Here is a 22,416-nt window from a genome sequence, read left to right on the forward strand (position 1 = left end):
TTAGGGCCAACCAAGCAGATTTTGGGCATGGAGATAATACGTGACAGAAAATCCAAGAAGTTGTGGCTGTCACAAGAAAAGTATGTTGAACGGGTGCTTGAAAGGTTTAACATGAAAGCAGCCAAATCGGTAAGGTCACCTTTAGCCAATCATATCAAGTTGAGCAAAGAGTCGTGTCAAAAAACATATGAAGAAAAAGAGAAAATGGCAGTTGTTCCCTACTCTTCAGCAGTAGGAAGGATCATGTATGCAATGGTGTGCACACGGCCAGATATTGCTCATGCAGTAGGTGTGGTAAGCAGGTTTCTATCTAATCTAGGGAAAGACCATTGGGAAGCTGTTAAGTGGATTCTTAGATATTTGAAGGGGACTTCTAAGATGTGCTTGTGCTTTGGCCGTTCCAAACCAATCTTGGAAGGATTTACAGATGCTGACATGGGAGGTGACTTAGATGGTAGAAAATCTACGTTTGGGTACTTGTTTACTTTTGCAGGGGGAGCCGTGTCTTGGCAATCCAAGTTGCAAAAGTGTGTTGCTTTGTCCACAACCGAGGTTGAATACATAGCCGCTACAGAAGCATGCAAGGAGTTATTATGGCTGAAGCGGTTTCTCCAAGAGTTGGGTTTGAAATAGAGTGATTATGGTGTTTATTGTGATAGTTAGAGTGCTCTGGATTTGAGCAAGAATACTACATATCATTCACGCACCAAGCACATTGATATTCGTTATCACTGGATTAGAGACGCTATCGAGAACAAGTTGCTACAGCTGAAGAAGATTCATACCGATAATAATTCTTCGGACATGTTGACAAAGGTAGTCACAAAATCAAAGTTGGAATTCTGCATTAAGGCCGCTAGGATGGACTCCAGGTAACTTAGAGTCATGATCGGAATTCCTCCCTCATGGACTGGAGGGGGAGATTGTTGGTATACCATGGGTCTAGCCCATGATGAAAGACATTAAAGGTCCAACCCATTATAAAGGATGGATGCTAGAAAATTCTAGCATCTTATCAAATGCCAAGGAACTAGAAAAATCTGGTCTAAATATGCATGTCGGTGGAGTGCATGCATAAGCTAGAAAGTTCTAGCTGTTTGAATAATATTGAGGCTGTCATGCAAGCCTAAGTCGGTGGGCTTGTGTATAAGTCGGCAAAACTCAATTATAAATAGGGGTGCATGTATGTATCATGAGATGTGAAAAAACGAAGTAAGAGTGTTCCACTCCAAGAGTGAGGGTTATAAGAGTTGTTCCACTTTAAGTTTGAGAGTGAGAGTGTTCCACTACACATTGTGTGTGAGTGAAGTTTAGAGTGATAGAAAGTGTGTGTTATACTTTCTTGTATTCATCAAGCATTGTCTTTAGCTTGGTAAGACTGCTCTTGTTGTACTAATCTTTTTCATATAGTGAAGATTGATTCTTGTTTTGTGAACGTATGCATAAATTGCCGAACCATATAAATTCTTGGTGTCCATTTTCTACTTTACCTTATGCATTCTCTATCTTGTAGTACCGACATGCCTAACAAATATTTCGCCTATACGCAATTCTCTTCCTTTTGAATTGGGTTGTGAAGAATAACTCCCCCTTTGCCAACAATAACGAAGTCTGCAAATTTAATTAGCAAGAACATGATAAATCGAAAATAAGTAAGATTATGAGTCTATGAGCATCAGTAAATTAATGGTGGAAGAGGCCGATCGAGGTATCTCTATGAGAGTGTATGAGTTGTATATATAATATACTATTTACCCTGTACGACAAGTTGGTTGATAGATTTCGGCATTTGTGTGTTTGGGAGGACGAAGTTCCAGTAGCGTTGCGGTTGTGGTAAAGGTAAGGCAGCAGCATGGCTTCCCACCAGTGTGAGCTGCATGCAACATTTGAGATCTCAATTAGTACGAGGTATTAAGGAAAGCGATGAACTTAGTAAAATATGAGTTCAAACTAAAATCACGAGTTCCGCTCTCATAGTCGAGGTAGGATTTTGATATCAAAGGTTGAGATTCAAAAGTTAAAACCAAAGCTATTTATCTTTAGCTTTGCATCAAATATCAAATCTGAGGATGCATGAGAGAGAGACCATGCATTTCTCGGTCACTAGGTAACCAAATGTACAGTTCTGCTAAAATAATATCGAAAACTAAAGTTATAGAGCTCACTTACAGTGAGAAAAACAAAGATTCTGGAGAGGAGGAACCCCATCATGAAGATTAAAGAATCAACAAATTATGCAACGGAAGAGAAAACTCAGAGAGATGGATGGTAGAACAGAAGCAGATCGGTTCTGTATTTATAAGGGGAGTAAGTGAACCCAGTAATAGCAACGTAGAGCATGCAATGCGCGGTGTAAATTGTCGGGATTAGGTGTGGTGTGTTCTTGGTCGGAATTTCATGGGGGATGCTTCCTGGCCGACGAGCACATAGCTCCCCGGCCGACGAGCACATAGCTCCCCGAGAGGTTGGCGCCGGTTATTACTTTCTGTCGGGCTCCTGCTTTACTAGTGGGCTTGTCGGGCAAGGCTGAAAGAGAAGGACAGAGTTAACTTTGAAAGGTGCCTTTGTGAGGCCTTAGGTGTAGGCCTTGAGGCTCACAATCAAGATTAACTTTTAAGTGCTCGGGCGTGCCACTGCCATCTTCAGCATGGTAGATGTAGAACGGATGTTTGAGTTTTAATTATACATATTCGAGAGACTATGTTAGTTATTGATAGATGCCTTTGTGGGGCTTTAGGTGTATGCCTTGAGGCTTTCCATAAATAACTAACTTAGTCTTCGAACACATAAGGTTCCTTTTGTTGATTATATGAATTTGATAACTATCATACTTCTGATTACCTGAGCTCAGAGAGTAGAATGAATCCAAATGAGTGCCTTTGTAGAACCTTGAATAGGCCTTGAGGCTTCCCATTAGAACTCCTTCTATACTCAATGTTCTTGCCCGAGCAATAGGATGAATCCAAATAGGTGCCTTTGTGGGGCCTTGAATAGGCCTTGAGGCTTCCCATCAGAACTCAGCCCGTACTCGAACGCTATATGGTAATCATAATATAACAGCAATAAAACTAAGTGACATGTTGATTACTTGCGCCCCAAGTAACTTCGGACTTCTTGTTATCAAAGCTTGTAGTGGATGGGTTAAGTCCACATCAGGTTCTTTTTTATGCCTTGAGGCCAAGGACTTTTTAGGGTGATCAAATCTTATATGCCCGAGGGCTTAGAACTGAGATCTGACTTGAACTGTTAAAACATGTTCAAATCGGATTCAAGTGCTGAGAGACTTTTTTAATAGCCATATTACTAGAAATAACTTGGATACAACTTGTAGTATACAACATATTGCTAGGCTAATGAATGAAAAGACAAAAACAAAGAGGGTCGGGCAAGGCTGATCGTCTTGCAACTTCCTATCTTTGTGGTTTATCAACAGGTTTGAAAGCTTAGAAAAAGGGTTGGGAGGTGAGTTTACAGAAAAGAGATCGATACTACATCAAGAGTTGAACAGGGTAGCAAAGCTATTACAAAAGGTTTATCTCGAAAGAGATGAAGGCTTGGGCTGACTACAACTTCGTTTTGAAGGCAAATCTCGCTTTGAGCAGAGTTTGTGCTTGTATTTGTTTGTTTGAGTGTCCTTGATTCTGACTTCTCTTTCTCCTTTTATAGACACCTTGATTTGGCCTCCTGTAGCCATAATCCTGCCCGAATGCAGTTTGAAGAATAGTGACTCATCAGCTATTTACTTGCACTGCCCTTATAAAGTACTTTTGGGCTGATTAGCTGACTGGTCTATACCACTTGGCCCTTGGGTAGGTGAGCAAGTGGTGTAAATGATCTGCACCTAGTCGGGAAAGGCCTTCTCTGCTTTCTGGGTTTGGGCTGAGCTTCGGGCTTTTCCTTCTCTATTTGGGCCAACTCCCTTCTAAGCCCAAAGTTTAAGTTTTAACCCAAACAAGGTGTAAACATGTAACCGCTTCCATTGCCTCGTGTAAAGTTTCTTCAGTAAGATGAACCCAGCAACAGTAACGTAGAACATGCGTGCATATGCAGTTGAAATGGCCTGCGTTTTTTCTTCTTTTTAAGATAAGTTCGTTGTATTTTGTGGGGAAAATGGAGAGTTGAATTAAGTGCATTAATTTAAATTGTATTTTTGCCTGAAAATTTTCTTCTTTTTAAGTTTCATTTATGTGGGAAAAATAGATAATTAATAATACTTGCATTTTTCCTTTTCGAATGAGCTCATTCTTCTACTTGCAAATAACATATCTTTGTAATAGAAATTTCATATTTGGAACTGCTTTTATTGAAGATTATCCTTACAAAAAATCATTCAAATTGGAGAGTATTTACTCATTCAAATGTATCAAATAAACCAACAGTAATGTGGGTGTCAAGTAACATATTAATAATGATTTGTCTTTATTTGATACATTTGGATGACCAAATGATCTCTTATTTAAATGATTTTTTGCAAGGATAATCTTCAAATTAAGATTAAGAAATTAAATAGTTCTATTTGAGAAAATTCTACGATAAAGATATGTTATTTGCAAGTAGAGAAATGACTGTAGGTATTATTCATATAAATTTCTCTCTTTAATTGGTAGGACCTCAAAAAAAAAAAATTAATTAATGTCGTTTCCGACATTCACCACTGCACATTAATTTGGTCATTCCATTTAAATTGGTCAAACTCATCATTTTGATTTCTCACTTTTAAAAATCATTGTCATCCCTGACATTCACTACCGCACAGAAATTTAATCAAAAGACTAAATTAATGTGCGGTAGTGAAAGTCAGTAAACAAATTTATCGATTTTTGAAACTCAGTGACCAAAATGAGGAGTTGGATCAATGTTAGAGACCATTTGCAATAAAACCCCTTATTTTGTGTAATCTACGCGTCATTATTTTATTAGATTTGTGGGCCCCATGTACAAACTAACAAAATAGTTGAAGAAATCTAAACGGAATGACCAAATTGATGTGTGGTAGTGAATGTCAGGAACGACATTAATTGAGTTTGAAAGTTAGGAACCAAAATGATGAGTTTGATCAATCTCATGGACTATTTGTGATAAAAATCCTAAATAAAATTCCAAATTTATATGTGTAATACCTACATTCATTTTCTTACTTGCAAATAATGTATCTTCACTATAAAAATTTCTTAATCGAAACCACTCAATTACTTAATCTTCATTTGAAGTTCATCCTTGCAAAAAAAATTATTTGAACGAGAGATTGTTTAGTCATTCAAATGTATCAAATAAATGGGCATTTCATCATTAATTAATACATTTCAATGACAAAACGCTCTCCAATTTGAATGACTTTTTTGTAGAGATAATTTTCAATTGAAAACAATTCCGAATATAAAATTTCTACGATGAAGATATGTTATTTGCAGGTAGAGTAACGAGTTTATCCCAGAAAGAATGCAAGTATTATTCATTCTAGTTCAGTTTTACACACATAAATGAACTTAAAAAGAGGAAAATTTTCAGGCAAAATTACAACTTAAAATTAATGCACCGAATTAAACTCTCCATTTTCCCCACAAAAATACAACGACCTTATCTTAAAAAGAAGAAAAGGCTCAGGCCATTTCAACTGCATCTGCATGCATGTTCTACGTTGCAGTTGCTTGGGTTCATCTTACTGAAGAAAATTTACACGAGGTAATGGAAGAGGCTACATGTTTACGCCTAATCCCGACAACTTACACCACGCAATGCATGCTCTACGTTGCTGTTGCTGGGTTCACTTACTCCCCCTATAAATACAGAACCGATCTGCTATAGTTCTACCATCCATCTCTCTGAGTTTTCTCTTCCGTTGCAACATTTGTTGATTCTTTAATCTTCATGATGGGGTTCCTTCTCTCCAGAATCTTTGTTTTTCTCACTGTAAGTGAGCTCTGGAACTTTAGTTTTTTTGGTTACCTGTTGTCCGAGAAATGCATGGTTGCTCTTATGCATCCTTAGATTTGATATTTGATGTAAAACTGAAGATATAGCTTTGGTTTTAACGTTTGAATCTCAACCTTTGATATCAAAAATCTTACAGCGAGTGACCATGAGAGCGGGAATCGTGATTTTAGTTTGAACATCATATTTTACCAAGTTCATCACTTTCTTCAATATCTCGTACTAATAAGATCTCAAATGTTGCATGCAGCTCACACTGGTGGGAAGCCATGCTGCTGCCTTACCTTTACATGCACCTCAACGCTACTGGAACTCCGTCCTCCCAAACACACCAATGCCGAAATCTCTCAGCCAACTCATCATGCCGGTAAATAGTATATATATACACAACTCATTCGCTCTCATAGACAGAGCTCGATCGGCCTCTTCCACCATTAATTTACTGATGCTCTTAGACTCATAATCTTACTTATTTTCGATTTATCATTTATGTTGTTGCTAATTAAATCTTCAGACTTCATTAGCATTGGCAAAGGGGGGCGTTATTCTTCACAACCCAGTTCATAAGGAAGAGAATTGGGTGTTTTCGAAAGATTCAGATGATGAGAACGGCCCGCTTCGTTTCCAGAATGATGCTGCAGAGAACGCTCCATTTTGAAGATTCTGGAGAGGAGGAACCCCATCATGAAGATTAAAGAATCAACAAATTATGCAACGGAAGATAAAACTCAAAGAGATGGATGGTAGAACAGTGGCAGATCGGTTCTGTATTTATAGGGGGAGTAGGTGAACCCAGCAACAGCAACGAAGAGCATGCATTGCGTGGTGTAAATTGTCGGGATTAGGTGTAAACATGTAACCGCTTCCATTGCCTCGTGTAAAGTTTCTTCAGTAAGATGAACCCTGCAACAGTAGAATGTTAGATCCCACATCGTCCGGGGACCGGGGGTGAGGATCCTCTATACCTTATATGTACATATTTCCCTCCCTATAGCACGAGGCCTTTTAGGGACTCACTAGCTTCGGGTTCCATCGGAACTCGAAGTTAAGTGAGTTTGGATGAGAGCATTCCTAGGATGGGTGACCCACTGGGAAATTCTCGTGTGAATTCTCAAAAACAAAACTGTGAGGACTTGACTAGGGGACCAAAGCGGATAATATTGCGCTACGACGGAGCTGAGACTGGGATGTGACATAGAACATGCGTGCAGATGCAGTTGAAATGGCCTGCGTTTTTTCTTCTTTTTAAGATAAGATCGTTCTATTTTTGTGGGGAAAATGGAGAGTTGAATTCAGTGCATTAATTTAAATTGTATTTTTTTCCTGAAATTATTATTATTATTATTTAAGTTTCATTTATGTGGGAAAAATAGATAATTAATAATACTTGCATTTTTTCTTTTCGGATGAGCTCATTCTTGGAACTGCTTTTATTGAAGATCTTCCTTACAAAAAAAGTGGATAATATTACGCTACGGCGGAGCTGAGACTAGGATGTGACATAGAACATGCATGCAGATGCAATTGAAATGGCCTGCGTTTTTTCTTCTTGTTAAGATAAGATCGTTGTATTTTTGTGGGGAAAATGGAGAGTTGAATTCAGTGCATTAATTTAAATTGTATTTTTGCCTGAAATTATTATTATTATTTTTTATGTTTCATTTATGTGGGAAAAATAGATAATTAATAATACTTGCATTTTTCCTTTTCGGATGAGCTCATTCTTGGAACTACTTTTATTGAAGATCATCCTTACAAAAAATCATTCAAATTAGAGAACATTTACTCATTCAAATGTATCAAATAAATCAACATTAGTGTGGGTGTCAAGTAACATATTAATAATGAATTGTCCATTTATTTGATACATTTGGATGACCAAATGATCTCTTATTTAAATGATTTTTTTGCAAGGATAATCTTCAAATCAAGATTAAGAAATTAATTAGTTATGATTGAGAAAATTCTACGATAAAGATAAGTTAATGGCAAGTAAAGAAATGACTGCAGGTATTATTCATATAAATTTGAAATTTCATTTATTTTTCTCTCTTTAATTGGCAGGACCTCAAAAAAAATGTGGAAAAAACAAATTTATATTTTTAGGGTTGTTTTATTAACACCCCACATATTGTTGAATACACCCCAAATTTAATTTTTCAATCAAAATTTATCTTAATACACCCCACTAATTATTCTGTATTACCCTCACACCCTACACTTTCTACATACACATTCTTCACATACATTCAACATTCCCTCGTTGTTCATTCTCTCCACACCTCCAAATTTCAAGATTCTTGCTAAACATATAAATGCTAATGAGGTTGACTACATGGCATTCAATTGTTGGTTGATGTTACTGGGAGAGCACAAATCCACAATTTGCAACCCTCTTTGTTACTCATTTAGAGTCAATCCCACAAAATTTTGACCCAAAAAAGAATGACAGGACATGGTGACATTTTTCTTTTTGAAAATTATAATGGGTTCAATTCTTTTTACTGTAAAAAATTTAAAAGAAAGCTGCCAAGAACTCTTGGAGATTTTTTCATATTTTTTTTCAAAATTATAATGGGTTCAGTTCTTACATTTTTTTTTTAGGGTTTAGGTTTCTATCAATTTGGGGGTTTCTATGAATTAGGGGTTTTTAAGATTTTAGGGTTATGGTTTAGACATCTATGTGAGAACGTACAAACAGAGGAAAATTTTCATATTAGTAAATAATTTTTGTGTGGGGTGTATTCAATTTTTTTTTTTATTTCTTAGGGTTAAATAGTCATTTCATGTTAAGATACATGAGTCATTTAATAATAAATATTGGGTGTTAATAGACCCACCCCATTGTTTTATTTCCCCACCCACATTATAATCTCACCCACTATAAATCGATAATTTAGTTTAGAATCAAACTGAAAGTCTATGAATGATAATTTCGTTTGACATAATAATTTAGCATCAATCTCGCTATTTATGAAAGTAAAACTGAAAAACTTTTACTTAGAGGCGAAAAAAAAACCTTATCCTAATACTAAGCATCAAACATGATCCTAAACTTGGTTATGACCAAATCAATGTTCACCCACCCATAAGTTTAAAACATGAAGCCACACTATGACTTATTCCCTTTCAAGTTGGTGGATGCAGCCAAATGAACTTTGGACTCTCTCTATTGCATCACCAAAGATTTCCTACAAAACCCACCACTGATTGTGGAAAGCAAATTGTTTTGTAGATGAGAAAATCAGCTGTAAAATACTACTACAACAATAACAACAAAGTCTTATCGCATTAAGCAATGTCGGTTGTACGAATCCAAGTCTTTCGTTAGCTCAGAAAATCAGCTGTAAAATAAAAAATAAAATTAAGTGGTAGTGCCAACTGTTCTCCAACTTGAAGTATAAAGCTCCTCTCTATCCGCATAGCTTCATCTTTGTTTCCCTGCTCCAATTGTTCATCTGTACTCCTCGGTGGTCGATTCTCATCTCATGAGACATGGCTCGGTCCTGCTTCATACTCCACATCACTACGAAAATAAGCATATGGGATAGACTCAAACTCAATCACATTTTCGTTGATCAACTCGGGATCCCATACGAGATGTACCCCAGTTTTCTTCACCCTGAAACCAGATCCCATCACAATATAAACTTCAATGGAGTCTCCCCTTTCCAAACTGAGCTCCTTGTTTGATAAATGTCCTTGCCAAATGACTTCATTTGAAGTTATTGTGTAGGGATCCATTGGCCGGACAACGAAGCTGATGATCTTGGTATGATTCGTAATAAATATAGCAAAATGATTAAGAGGTGCGGCCTTGTGTAATAATGAAGAATAAACGGTGCACACAGTGAACGATTTTAAGTTAAAACCGGTGCTTTGAGGCACTTGGAAACAGACTTGATCACCCTCATTGTCGACATTTGTGAACCATGTGGCAATATCATTTCCAGGGGGGAAAATGACACCATCTTCGCTCGTTGTCTTGCGCTTATGATTCCTCGGAAGGATATAAATTTCGTTGCTATGCATGTCGATAGTCCTGAAATCTTCGGAAGAAATTGAGCAATGTAATTCAGGAGGATATTCTCTTGTCAATACCAAAGGCCAAACGGAAGGGTTGGGTTCTATAAGTTTCAGACCACATAGAGATAAACGTGTCAGGTTCTTCAACCGTGCTATGGAAGAATATGGTAATTCTTCTATGGCTGTGTTATCTATAAGAAGAGTTGTCAATGATACCATCTCTCCTATATCCGCAACCAAGTTTTGAAATCTTGAACAGCCAGAAAGAACAAGAGTTTCAACGTGTTTCAACTTATAGAAACTCTTTGGAAGATCCTTGAGCATTATGCAGTCTTTGAGATTTACCAAGGCAAGTCTTTCAAGACATCCTACGGAGTGGTGAATCTCCAGCAAGCTCTTACAGCCCTTGAGTATCAAATACTCAAGATTTGGCAGTTTTGAGAAGTTTGGCGATTGTTTTAGGAAGTACGAATGGCTGAGATTCAGAATCTTCAACTTCTCGAGCAACTGCAAGACAAACCCAAAAGAAAACAAAATTCAAAATAGATAACTTGCTCGTCATCTGTCAAAAAGTTTCTTCTTTTTCATCTATTAAAAGTTCAATCTAAGCCACCTGAAATCAAAAAGAAAAGACGAAGAGTGGCTAGGTGTAAAATTCAAAATAGATATAATAGAATATAAGATCCTACTTAGATATTAAGGGTATAAATGTAAATGCAGATATAAAAGATCCTACTTAGATATTGGATAGATATTGGATAGTTAGTTTTGTTATTTAGAATGTAATGGTGCTACTTTCATTGGTTGTTATACTTGTATATATACAAGTTGTAACTTTATTTAAAGAATTAATGAAAAGATTATTTCTCAATAAAGGGATCTTGCATAGGTTTATAAGAGATTGAGTTACTCCCCATATTGCTAGTTGGTTTTATGGTGGCACCACAACTTTCTTCATGGATATAAACTCAATATTTACTATTATTAGGGAGCGGGGAATATTCGAAATTATTACAATAGTTTAGGGGAGAAAGAGTATTGAACGCGGGATGCATGGATATAAACTCAACACCCTTTCGACTAAAACATTGGACCACATGCAATATTTTCTATTTTCTCTAGGAAGAATAGCATAAATGTCTATGTCATAGGTAGGAAGGGGATATAGTTTTCAGTGTGTCAAAAATATGGGACACACCAACTGTCATAATACAATTAATTGAATTTTTTTTCAAATTTCTAACCAATTGTATTACTTCCAACAAATTGTATTATTACACTTAGTATATTGAGCCGCATTTTCAGCACATTAAAAAATTTCTCTAGAAAGGGGACGCTCATAAGAGCATTGGAATATTCGTGATGCCAAATTCATTGTGCTCTTTTGTATTTTTGTGTTTTTTGGGGGTAAAATTGGCATCCAATGTGTGTACTCTTTAAATTGCTTTTTCTTCCAATCTTTTTTCCTTTTCATAGTATTTTTATTTATTGAACAAAAAGCCTTTTATTTGTATTATTATTGTATTCTTGAGCCACTTCTTTTTTCTTTCCATGCTTTCCGTTTCGTTTAGGCCATAAACTGCCCTGCATTGAAGGAACTCTCTCTCTCTCTCTCTCTCTCTCTCTCCCCCCACACACACACATGTTGTCTCAGTCTTTGGAAGAATTTGTCAATGATAAGAAAGAAATGCATTATAGAAAAGTTAACCTTTTTAATAATTTAGATTTAACCTAGTTGTTAGAGTAATGTTCTTCTTTAGGCATTCAAGTTCAAAACCCTGCCGTGAATTATTATATTTTTTTTAACAAACGATGGTAAAAAACAAAAACTCTTTCTTTATTAAGAAAACAAATATTAGTTGTTTACGCAAAAGTGCATAATAACATTTTTAAAATACCAATAATCAGGTTAATTGATAATTTAGTTTAAAATCAAACAAAAACATTTTTTTAAATGCCAATAATCAAGTTAATCGATAATTTAGATTAGAATCAAACTGAAAGTCTATGCATGGTAATTTAGTTTGACATAATAATTTGGCATCAATCTCGCCATTTACAAAAGTAAAACTTATAAACTTTTACTTACATGCAGAAAAAGTTACCTTTAAATTGTAATACTAAGCAACAAACATGATCCTAAACTTGGTTATGACCAAATCAATGTTCACCCACCCATAAGTTTAAAACATGAAGCCACACTATGACTTATTCCCTTTCAAGTTGGTGGATGCAGCCAAACAAACTTTGGACTCTCTCTATTGCATCACCAAATATTTCCTACAAACCCCACCACTGATTGTGGAAAGCAAAATGTTTTGTAGACGAGAAAAACAGCTGCAAAATACGACTACAACAATAACAACAAAGTCTATCGCATTAAGCGACGTTGTCTGTTTGAATTCAAGTCTTTCATTAGCTCAGAAAATCATCTGTAAAATAAAAACATAAAATTAAGTGGTAGTCCAAACTGTTCTCCAACTTGAAGTATAAAGCTCCTCACTATCCGCATAGCTTCATCTCTGTTTCCCTGCTCCAATTGTTCATCTGTACTCCTTTGAATAGTGGGGTGATCATCATACGTACCTCAAGTCCTCGGGTGATCGATCCTCATCTCATGGGGCATGACTCGGTCCTGCCTCATACTCCACATCACTACGAAAATAAGCATATGGGATAGACTCGAACTCAATCACATTTTCGTTGATCAACTCGGGATCCCATACGAGATGTACCCCAGTTTTCTTCACCCTGAAACCAGATCCCATCACAATATAAACTTCAATGGAGTCTCCCCTTTCCAAGCTGAGCTCCTTGTTTGATAAATGTCCTTGCCAAATGACTTCATTTGAAGTTATTGTGTAGGGATCCATTGGCCGGACAACGAAGCTGATGATCTTGGTATGATTCGTAATAAATATAGCAAAATGATTAAGAGGTGCGTCCTTGTGTAATGATGAAGAATAAACGGTGCACACAGTCAACGATTTTAAGTAAGAACCAGTGGTTTGAGGCACTTGGAAACAGACTCGATCACCCTCATTGTCGACATTTGTGAACCACTTGGCAATGTCATTTCCAGGGGGGAAAATGACACCATCTTCGCTCGTTGTCTTGCGCTTATGATTCCTCGGAAGGATATAAAATTCGTTGCTATGCATGTCGATAGTCCTGAAATCTTCGGAAGAAATTGAGCAATGTAATTCAGGAGGATATTCTCTTGTCAATACCAAAGGCCAAACGGAAGGGTTGGGTTCTATAAGTTTCAGACCACATAGAGATAAACGTGTCAGGTTCTTCAACCGTGCTATGGAAGAATATGGTAATTCTTCTATGGCTGTGTTATCTATAAGAAGAGTTGTCAATGATACCATCTCTCCTATATCCGCAACCAAGTTTTGAAATCTTGAACAGCCAGAAAGAACAAGAGTTTCAACGTGTTTCAAAAAACGCACAACCATCCAAGATCCTTGTGACATAGTTCTTGTCCATTCCTATGAAGAAACAAGATATATCAAGGAATATTTCCCTCTCATCCTCATCACTTAGAGCATCAAAGCTTATTTTAAGCTTTTCTTGAATTTCGAAACGAGGAATTTTTTCCAACTTCTTCAATGTGCTTGTCCAATCTCTTATGCTTCTTTTAAACAGAAACGACCCTAAAACTTCAAGAGCAAGCGGCAAGCCTCCACAGTAACCAAGAACACTTCTTGTCAGTTCAACATATTCTTCATTAGGACAACGATTTCGGAAAGCATGCCAACTAAAGAGCTCAAGAGCTTCTTCTTCCTTCATTTTTCGAGCCAGATATATTATATTAACTTCAACTTGCTCTAGTAGGTGTCGATCTCTTGTTGTAATAAAAATTTTACTTCCTCGACCAAAGGAGTCACGGGCTACAGCTAAAGCATTTAGTTGGTCCACATGATCTACATCGTCAATTATGACCAGTACCGCCCTGCTTCGAAGTTTTTCTTTTATCACATTAATACCTCTATGAACATCACCAACCTCCACCTTGGTTGGTTTGAAGATATCAGAAAGAAGCTTTTCTTGCAAATTCGTCATGCCATTCGGTTCCTTTGCAGTTTCCCTAACATTTGCAAGGAAACTTTTGTAATTAAAGCCATGGTAGAACTTGTTATAGATGGCTTTTGCAACTGATGTTTTCCCCATTCCGCCCATACCCCAAATTCCGACCATTTGAACACCGTATGATCCCCCATCTAAGCTGTTAATCTCTTTCACCCGAGAATCTATTCCAACTTGGTAGACGGCTACACTTAAGTATTTGCTATCGAGTTGCTTAGTGATTTCGCCAATAATTTTTCTGATAAGCTCTGCCTCATTCCTGTCAATTAGATTTAAAAGCGCAACTGAGACTTGCTATGCAGTACACATTCTGGCTACAGATTGCTTAGAGAAAAACAATATTTTAGTAAAGGGTGCACCTCGATCGCTTGATTCTTAGGATTAGACTGGATTGGATAACTTGTAAAGTTCAAGGTATACTGAAACTAGAGGCGAATGGTTTTATAAATCAAAATGATGGATCTTGAACTAAGGAATCAAATTTTATATAAAGTTTTATTATCTGGCAGTAAAAGAAGATTGATAAGCTAAGAATTATTACCCATTTGCAGTGTTTATGAGATCCCAACCGGACAAATTTGAAGCTTCTGTAAGAGCAGCTCTCCACCTCGCTACCTTATCGGTATCTTGATGAAAGCTTTCTTCGTGTTTCTGAAATGCTTGTGCAAAACTACCACTAGTCTGTTTCCTGACATGTGAAGGATCGACATCGTAGAATACTGGCAAGACTATTTGTCCAAGTCTTCTCCTACAGTCCATGATCTCCACAAGCTCCTGAAGACACCAGCTTGAATCTGCATATCTCTTTGAGAAGACGATGACAGAAATCCTAGACCCTCGGATTGCCTGAACCAGTTCGGTTGTTATTTCTTCCCCTCTTCTTAGCTGGTTGTCAATGAAAGCGTCGACTCCAGCCTCTTTCAGTGTCATGTAGAGGTGGCCTGTGAAACCGTTGCGTGTGTCGTCGCCTCTGAAGCTCAAGAACACGTCGTGCATCCAACGTTTCGATGAGGAGGATGCTTCATGCTGTGTCCTGGTACTCATTGTTATGGGAGAGCTGCAAAATCTCAATCTGAAGGATCCTTAAGGGAGGAACGAGGGTCAACTCATAGAAAAGTCATCCAAATGGAAAACCAAATTGCACACAAGATGTATAATTCTGCTGTTTAATAGTTAATACAATTCAAAACAAAAAACTTGGTTGTTCGATAATTATTATTATTATTTAATTTATTATTTATTATTTTTTAATATTTCACCACCGGAACACCATTTATGTATGATTGATTAAAGTAAGAAAATGACTTGCTGCTGAGAAAAGAGTTGGAGCTCCTCAAAACCCAATTAAAAATCGAGAAGGGTGATGTTGGTTCAAATTTTAATTCTTTAATTTTTTTTTTTTTTGAACACGGGTTCAATGGTTATTGGGCACTAGTTCAATTCAACAAGAGTTCATGCTCCCTTCTTTCAATAGCCAATCATTGTTTTTAAAGTAATGTTAAAAGAAGCATTGGAAATTTGAATTCATTATACTAAGATTAAGAGTGGAAGATTTGGCGCAAAACTCAGCGTAGTGATGTTCTAGTGTTCATACAGCCGACGCCATTTAGTAGAATAAAATTTTATTTTTGTTGTTGTTCTTATTGTTGTATAATAAGATTAAGAGCACCTCGATCTTAATCATGGATCAACATTTTGGGAGGAAGGTATTGAGGGTATAAATGTAAATGCAAATATAAAAGATCATACTTAGATATTGGATAGTTAGTTCTATTAGTTAGAATGTAGTGGTGCTACTTTCATTGGTTGTTATACTTGTATATATACAGGTTGTAACTTTATTTAAAGAATTAATGAAAAGATTATTTCTCAATATGGTATCAACCGCCTTCTGTCTCACGACCTAATCCAAACACGCTTCATCGCCAGCGACCTTTCTTCTTTCCTCTTTCTGATTGCGATCGCCATCTCGATCTCCCAAACCCTAGCCTTGAGCATCAATGGCGGCTCCTACTTCTTCTTCTGACTCTACTGCTCATGTTCATCCGCCTCCATTGAACTCCTCTGTCACAATCACTCCTTCGGTGGCCTCCTCCATCATAATTCAGAATATTGGATCTATGGTGCCAATTAAGCTCATCACTACCAATTACCTCACCTGGAGCGCTTTGTTTGCTCTTATTTTTCACCGCTACAATCTCACTGGCATTGTTGATGGCCCAACACCTCCGCCGCCTCAAATGCTATTGGATGATTCTGGCAATCGCACTTCTCTCATCAATCCTGAGTATGTTTCTTGGTATTAGAGCGATCAAAACATTCTCATCTGGCTCAATTCTACACTGTCTGAAACCCTAATTCCTTACACTGTTGGAGTTAATTCTTGTCTCAAACTTTGGGCGAAATTGGAGTCACGAGTGGCTGCTACTTCTCAATCTCACATTCATGATCTTCGATCACGCCTACGTAACATTACAAAATGTGAATCTACAACAGCTCAATTTCTCCAACAAATTGAGGAAATTGCAAATGCTCTTGTGAGTGCTGGAGTTCTGGTGGCTGATTCTGAGCTCATTTATGTCACACTTCATGGACTGCCATCAAAGTATGATTCTTTTGTTGATGCTATTCAATTTCGCATTGGGTCGACTACCATTGATGAATGGCATGGCCTTCTTTTGAGCAAAGAAATTCAGTTGAATAATCGCAAGAAATTGCCTCTCACTGCTCATTTCCAGGCATTTAATTCTTCTACGGGTCTTCTTCCCACACCATCTATGGCTCCTCATGCTTACACTACTCAGGCTCATTCTTCACAGAATTTCTCTCAACGTCGTTATTCTAATTATTCTCAAAATCGTGGCAGTTCTTCAAACCCTAGAAATTTTCAAGGCAAGGGCAATTTCAGAGGCAATTTTCAACACAACAATTATCGGCCGAATAATCAACGTTCTTCTGGTGGTGATTGTTCTTTCTCTGGCAAACGCATTCCTTGTCAAATATGCCGTCATTATGATCATGAAGTCTTTGATTGTCCACAACGCATGAATCCTAGCTACACTGGATCTTCATCTCACTCTGCTATGCTTGCTCACACTAGTTCTACTTCATCTGCTCTAACTTGGCTTGTTGATTCTGGCACTAGTTCATGCATGACCAATAACTACACCAATCTGCAAAATCCTGAGACTTATCATGGTCCTGAACAGGTCTACATTGGTGATGGCAAAGGTTTGCCCATTCACCACTCTGGTTCTTCTTTAAATACTCATCACCATTGTTTTCAGTTGAAAAATGTTCTTTATGTGCCTGATTTAAAGCAAAATTTGTTATATGCGAATCAATTTCTTCTTGACAACTGGTGTTCCATGCATCTTTATCCTTTTCACTTCACTATGAAAGATATTTCTTCTGGGAATATGCTTTTTAGTGGACCAGTTCGTGATGGCTTCTACCTTTTTCATGCATCGTCTCCTGCTGTTGGTTCTCAACACTTGTTTGTTGCTACTACAACGGTTTTTTGGGATCTTTGGCACAAGAGACTTGGCCATCCCTCTACCAAAAATTTAAATAAATTGGTCTCTACTTCATGTATTTCTACGTCTCGTACTATGAATTACACTTTCTGTTCAAATTGTGCTATAAGCAAAAGTTCTAAGCTTCCTTTTGCTTCTGGTTCTTGTACTATAAGCAAGCCATTAGAGCTTCTTCACACGGATGTCTGGGGACTAGCTCATATTTCCTCTGTACATGGTTTTCAATACTATGTGATAATTGTTGATGACTATACAAAGTATTCTTGGCCTTATCCTCTGAAGTTCAAGTCTGATGTTCTTTCTACATTTGTTCAATTCAAGTCTCTTATTGAAAATAAGTTGGGTGTCAAAATTATTTCTATTCGTTCGGATTCTGATGGTGAATTCTTTAGCTCCAAGTTTTCTCAGTTCTTAATTGAACATGGTATTACACATTAACTCAGTTGCCCTCACACTCAAGAGCAAAATGGGTGTGTTGAGCGTAAGCATAGACACCTTGTTGAAACTGCCTGTACTCTCTTGACAGTCTCTAAAGTTCCACATCAATATTGGGTTCATGCATTCTCCACAGCAATTTACCTCATCAACAAAATGTCTACTGCCATAAATGTATCTCCATAGGAATCCTTATTCAAGAAAGCTCTAGAGTATACTTGCTTTCCTTGGCTGAAGCCTTACACTACCTCTAAGTTAGAACCAAAAAGCAAACATTGTGTTTTCTTCGGGTACAGTTTAAATCACAAAAGGTACAAATGTTTGGATCCTTTATCTCACAGAATCTATATTTTCCGACATGTCATATTTGATGAGCACAATTTCCCTTTTCATAATTCTTTTCCGTCTTCATCTTCTCAGCCTATATCTTCATCACCCTTACATACTATACCATCTAATCTCACATTTAATTCCTTTCATTCTTCCCAGCCATCATCACCCCATACATCTCCTTCACTACATACATCTCCTCCCCCACATCCATCTACTTCCCAACACCTACATACATCTTCTTCACCAAATTCATCTCCCTTACCACATACATCTCCTGCACCAACTCCATCTACTTCCTAACACCTAAATATCTCTTCTCCATCACTGACATCTCCTCATTTCAACATTCATCCAATGCAGACTCGTTCCAAGTCTGGCATCTTTAAACCTAAACCCTTGCTTGCCACTAAACATACCCTTCTATCTCATCTCAGTGTTGACTTTGTTCATTCCACTTATCATTAGGCATCCAAATATTCTCACTAGAGGAAGGAAATGCAAGAAGAGTTCAATGTTCTTTTGAACAATGGTACCTGGTCCTTGGTTCCCTTTCTCCTTTTTAGAATTTGGTTGGTTGCAAGTGGGTATTTCAAATCAAACGCAAGCCTGATGGTTCTATAGATCTGTATAAGGCACGACTGGTTGCAAAGGGGTTTCATCAACAGGATGGGTTAGACTACACTGAGACTTTCAGCTTCGTTGTCAAACCTGTCACCATTCGAATTTTACCCACTTTGGCTACTTAATATGATTAGTTTCTCAACCAACTTGATGTCAGCAATGCTTTTCTGCATGGTACTCTTACAGAAACTGTGTTCATGCAACAACCTCTAGGATTTCAGGATTCTACACAGCCCAATTCTGTTTGCAGACTCCATAAATCTTTATGTGGTCTCAAACAAGCTCCTAGAGCTTGGTATGATAAACTACATGGTGCTTTACTCTCATTGGGATTCATTGGCTCAAAATCTGATCATTCCTTGTTTGTTAAGAAAGATCCTCACTTGGTGTTTATCCTTGTCTATGTTGATGACATTCTTGTCACAGGCCCTTCTCCTCAAGCCTGCAAGCATGTTATTGATCAACTCAGTGCTCTCTTTCCTATCAATGATCTTGGTCCTTTGCATTACTTTCTTGGCATTGAAGTTAAGCAATCCTCCAAGGGTATTTTCATTTCTCAGCCTAAATACATCTTGGATCTGTTGAACAAGGCCAAAATGGATGATGCCAAACCCTATGTTACTCCCCATAATACATCAAAACTTGATCACTCTTCTTCTCTCTTGGATGATCCTACGGAATATAAATCCTTTGTTGGAGCCCTTCAATATCTCACATGGACTTGGCTCGATCTCTCTTTTGCAGTGAACCTTGTTTGCCAATTTATGCATTGTCCTCGACTTTCTCATCTTCAAGCTGTCAAACGCATTCCAAGGTATCTCAAAGGTTCCATTGAGTGTGGTCTCTGGTTTTTTAAAAGTTTATCACCACCAGGTATTACTGCTTATTCTGATGCTGATTGGGCAGGCTGTTCTATTGATCGCAGATCAACTCGTGGTTTTTGTATTTTTCTGGGCAATTCTATCGTCAGTTGGAGTGCTAAGAAGCAATCCACCGTGGCATGGTCATCTACAGAGGCTGAATATCGATCTTTGGCTAACACTGCTGCAGAATTAACTTGGGTTTGCAAGCTTCTTGGTGATATTGGTTTTCAATTTCCCTATTTACCAAAGTTGTGGTGTGACAATATATCAGCTATCTCTCTTGCCAAGAATTCCATTTTCCATGCTCGTACTAAGCATGTTGAATTGGACTATCACTACATCTGGGAAAAAGTTTTGGCTCATGCAATTTCTCTGCATTTTGTTTGTTCACAGGATCAAGTAGCTGATATTTGTACAAAGGCTCTGTCCAAATCTCGTTTTCTGTTTCTCAGGTCCAAACTTGCTCTTCGGCAACCTCAGATCAGTTTGAAGGAGGATATTGAGGGTATAAATGTAAATGCAGATATAAAAGATCCTACTTAGATATTGGATAAATATTGGATAGTTAGTTCTGTTAGTTAGAATATAGTGGTGCTATTGTAGTGGTGCTACTTTCATTGGTTGTTATACTTGTATATATACTGGTTGTAACTTTATTTAAAGAATTAATGAAAATATTATTTCTCAATAGAGGGATCTTGCATGGGCTTATAAGAGGTTGGATTACTCCTCATATTGCTAGTTGGTTTTATGGTGGCACCCCAACTTTCTTCATGGTATCAAAGTAGGTTGTCTCATGTGTGAAGCTTGACGGCTACACGTGCTCCACTTCACCTAAATTGTATTGTCCACGTGTTAGGCTTGAAAATTAGTCACATGTGAGGGGACGTGTTGAGAATGAATCCTACATTAATGAGAGGATGGACCTTGCATGTGATGAAACCTCAAGTTTCTTCACTACATTCAGAATGCAATGATTTCAGCATAAATAAAATCTGAAAATAAAGTCTGGTTAAGAACCTCAGATCTGCGGCCTTAACTGAACCATATCAATCACTCTATCTTTTACCACCCTTCAATGTCCTGAGGATGACCGTAAATGCCTTTTACTATCTTTCCCACCTCTGCAATTCTCGACAAAACTGAGACTTGGAAGGGTCTGTCAATAATCAACCGATCTCTCGAGTAATCCAATACAATCTTCTCCTCTTTATTCATGATCGCACTGCAACAAATTCAAAGACACATTATATGGGAAAGAGCATGGGGCAACAGAGATGTAAACACACTAAGCGGTTGGAATCGATCATGGGTTCTATGTAGAATGCAAAATGCATTTTTACTATGGTTTCAACTTCTTGTCGAAACCATGGATGGAAATCTAACACTCTAAGGTGAAAAGTGTTATTGACTTTGGCTTGTTGCTTGTGGCAGGGTGAACACATTTGACATGGTTCATTGAGGACGCAGTTACTACGCCTCGTCGCCACAATGGTGTATCATATGTAAGTCAAATTTCGAATCAGTTGTTCACACATTCCTTCACTGCTCGGTAACTTTGGGTATTTGGTCTAAATTGATTAAGGAGATGAGCTTTACCATGGTAGTTCCAAGGGACTATTTCTGGAATATCTTACAGATAACATCGAAACATGAATGTTATGTCCCGGGTTCGATGCTTCGAGTTGGTGAGTCTGTTAGACTGTGGTCACGGGCAGGGTAAAATTCCCTATAGCTTCTTTAGGCTCGGAAGAGATGGATAACCGTAGTTTGCCACTAATTGTCCATTTTGTTGAAGAAAAAAAATGAATGTTATGTAATTAATGATGTAAACGCTTTCCAAAAACATCATGGGTATCTTGTAAATATATGAAACTCCATTTACTAAGGAGAGTCTAATTTTGGCCAAATATTTAGAAACATGAATGTTATGCTAACTAATGATGTCCTATGTTTTCCAGGAACATCATGGGCAACCCGAGTTATATGGCCACTGTTGATGGAATTGAACAAGTGATGACATACCCGACCCAATAGCCATCAGAGGTTGTAAATGATATAGGATTAGTTGGGTTGATATGCTTTTTTTTTAAATTAAAAAAAAAAAATTGTTATTGATGTGCTTTAAGAATAATCGGCTATAAAATAAAGCAGTTGAGCGTTTGGTAAACTATGTTTTTCAAAGTGTTGTGACTAAGAAAAACAATGTAAAAGCGTTTGGTAAAATTTATTTTTTATTTTTGAAGTGATATAACTGTATATGATGACAAAAATGGACATGGTAGGGGAGTTGGCAACGACAGCTAGGGGTGGTTCGGTATGGGATCCCATACCGAAACCCTTGTCCCGATTCCCATACCGAAATTTTCGGGAATCCCAATTTCAATACCGATCCCAAACCAAATTTTCGGGAATCCCAATTTTCGGGAATCCCGAAATAGTTTCAGGATTTCGGGACAAATCGGGAATCCCGAAATAATTTTGGGCTTTTGGGCTTTTGGCAAGCGGCCCAGCCTCAAACTTGATTTATACGGCCGGCACGATGATCAACAAGACCGGCCAGCAGCTCGGGCACCACA

The 22,416-nt window shown here is 37.5% G+C and overlaps 1 protein-coding gene across 1 annotated transcript; it reads right to left on the reverse strand.

Moving 5' to 3' along the window:
- Positions 1 to 12,188: 12,188 nt before the first annotated feature.
- Positions 12,189 to 15,211, reverse strand: LOC103413636 (disease resistance protein RPV1-like). The gene is made up of 2 exons (XM_070825989.1): positions 14,591 to 15,211; positions 12,189 to 14,308 (listed from the first exon to the last, which is right to left on the reverse strand). The coding sequence occupies exons 1-2, from the start codon at positions 15,091 to 15,093 to the stop codon at positions 13,390 to 13,392; spliced, it is 1,422 nt and encodes a 473-aa protein (XP_070682090.1). The 5' UTR covers positions 15,094 to 15,211; the 3' UTR covers positions 12,189 to 13,389.
- Positions 15,212 to 22,416: the final 7,205 nt, after the last annotated feature.

Source organism: Malus domestica, chromosome 08 (genome assembly GCF_042453785.1).
Source record: "Malus domestica chromosome 08, GDT2T_hap1".
Classification (NCBI taxonomy): domain Eukaryota; kingdom Viridiplantae; phylum Streptophyta; class Magnoliopsida; order Rosales; family Rosaceae; genus Malus; species Malus domestica.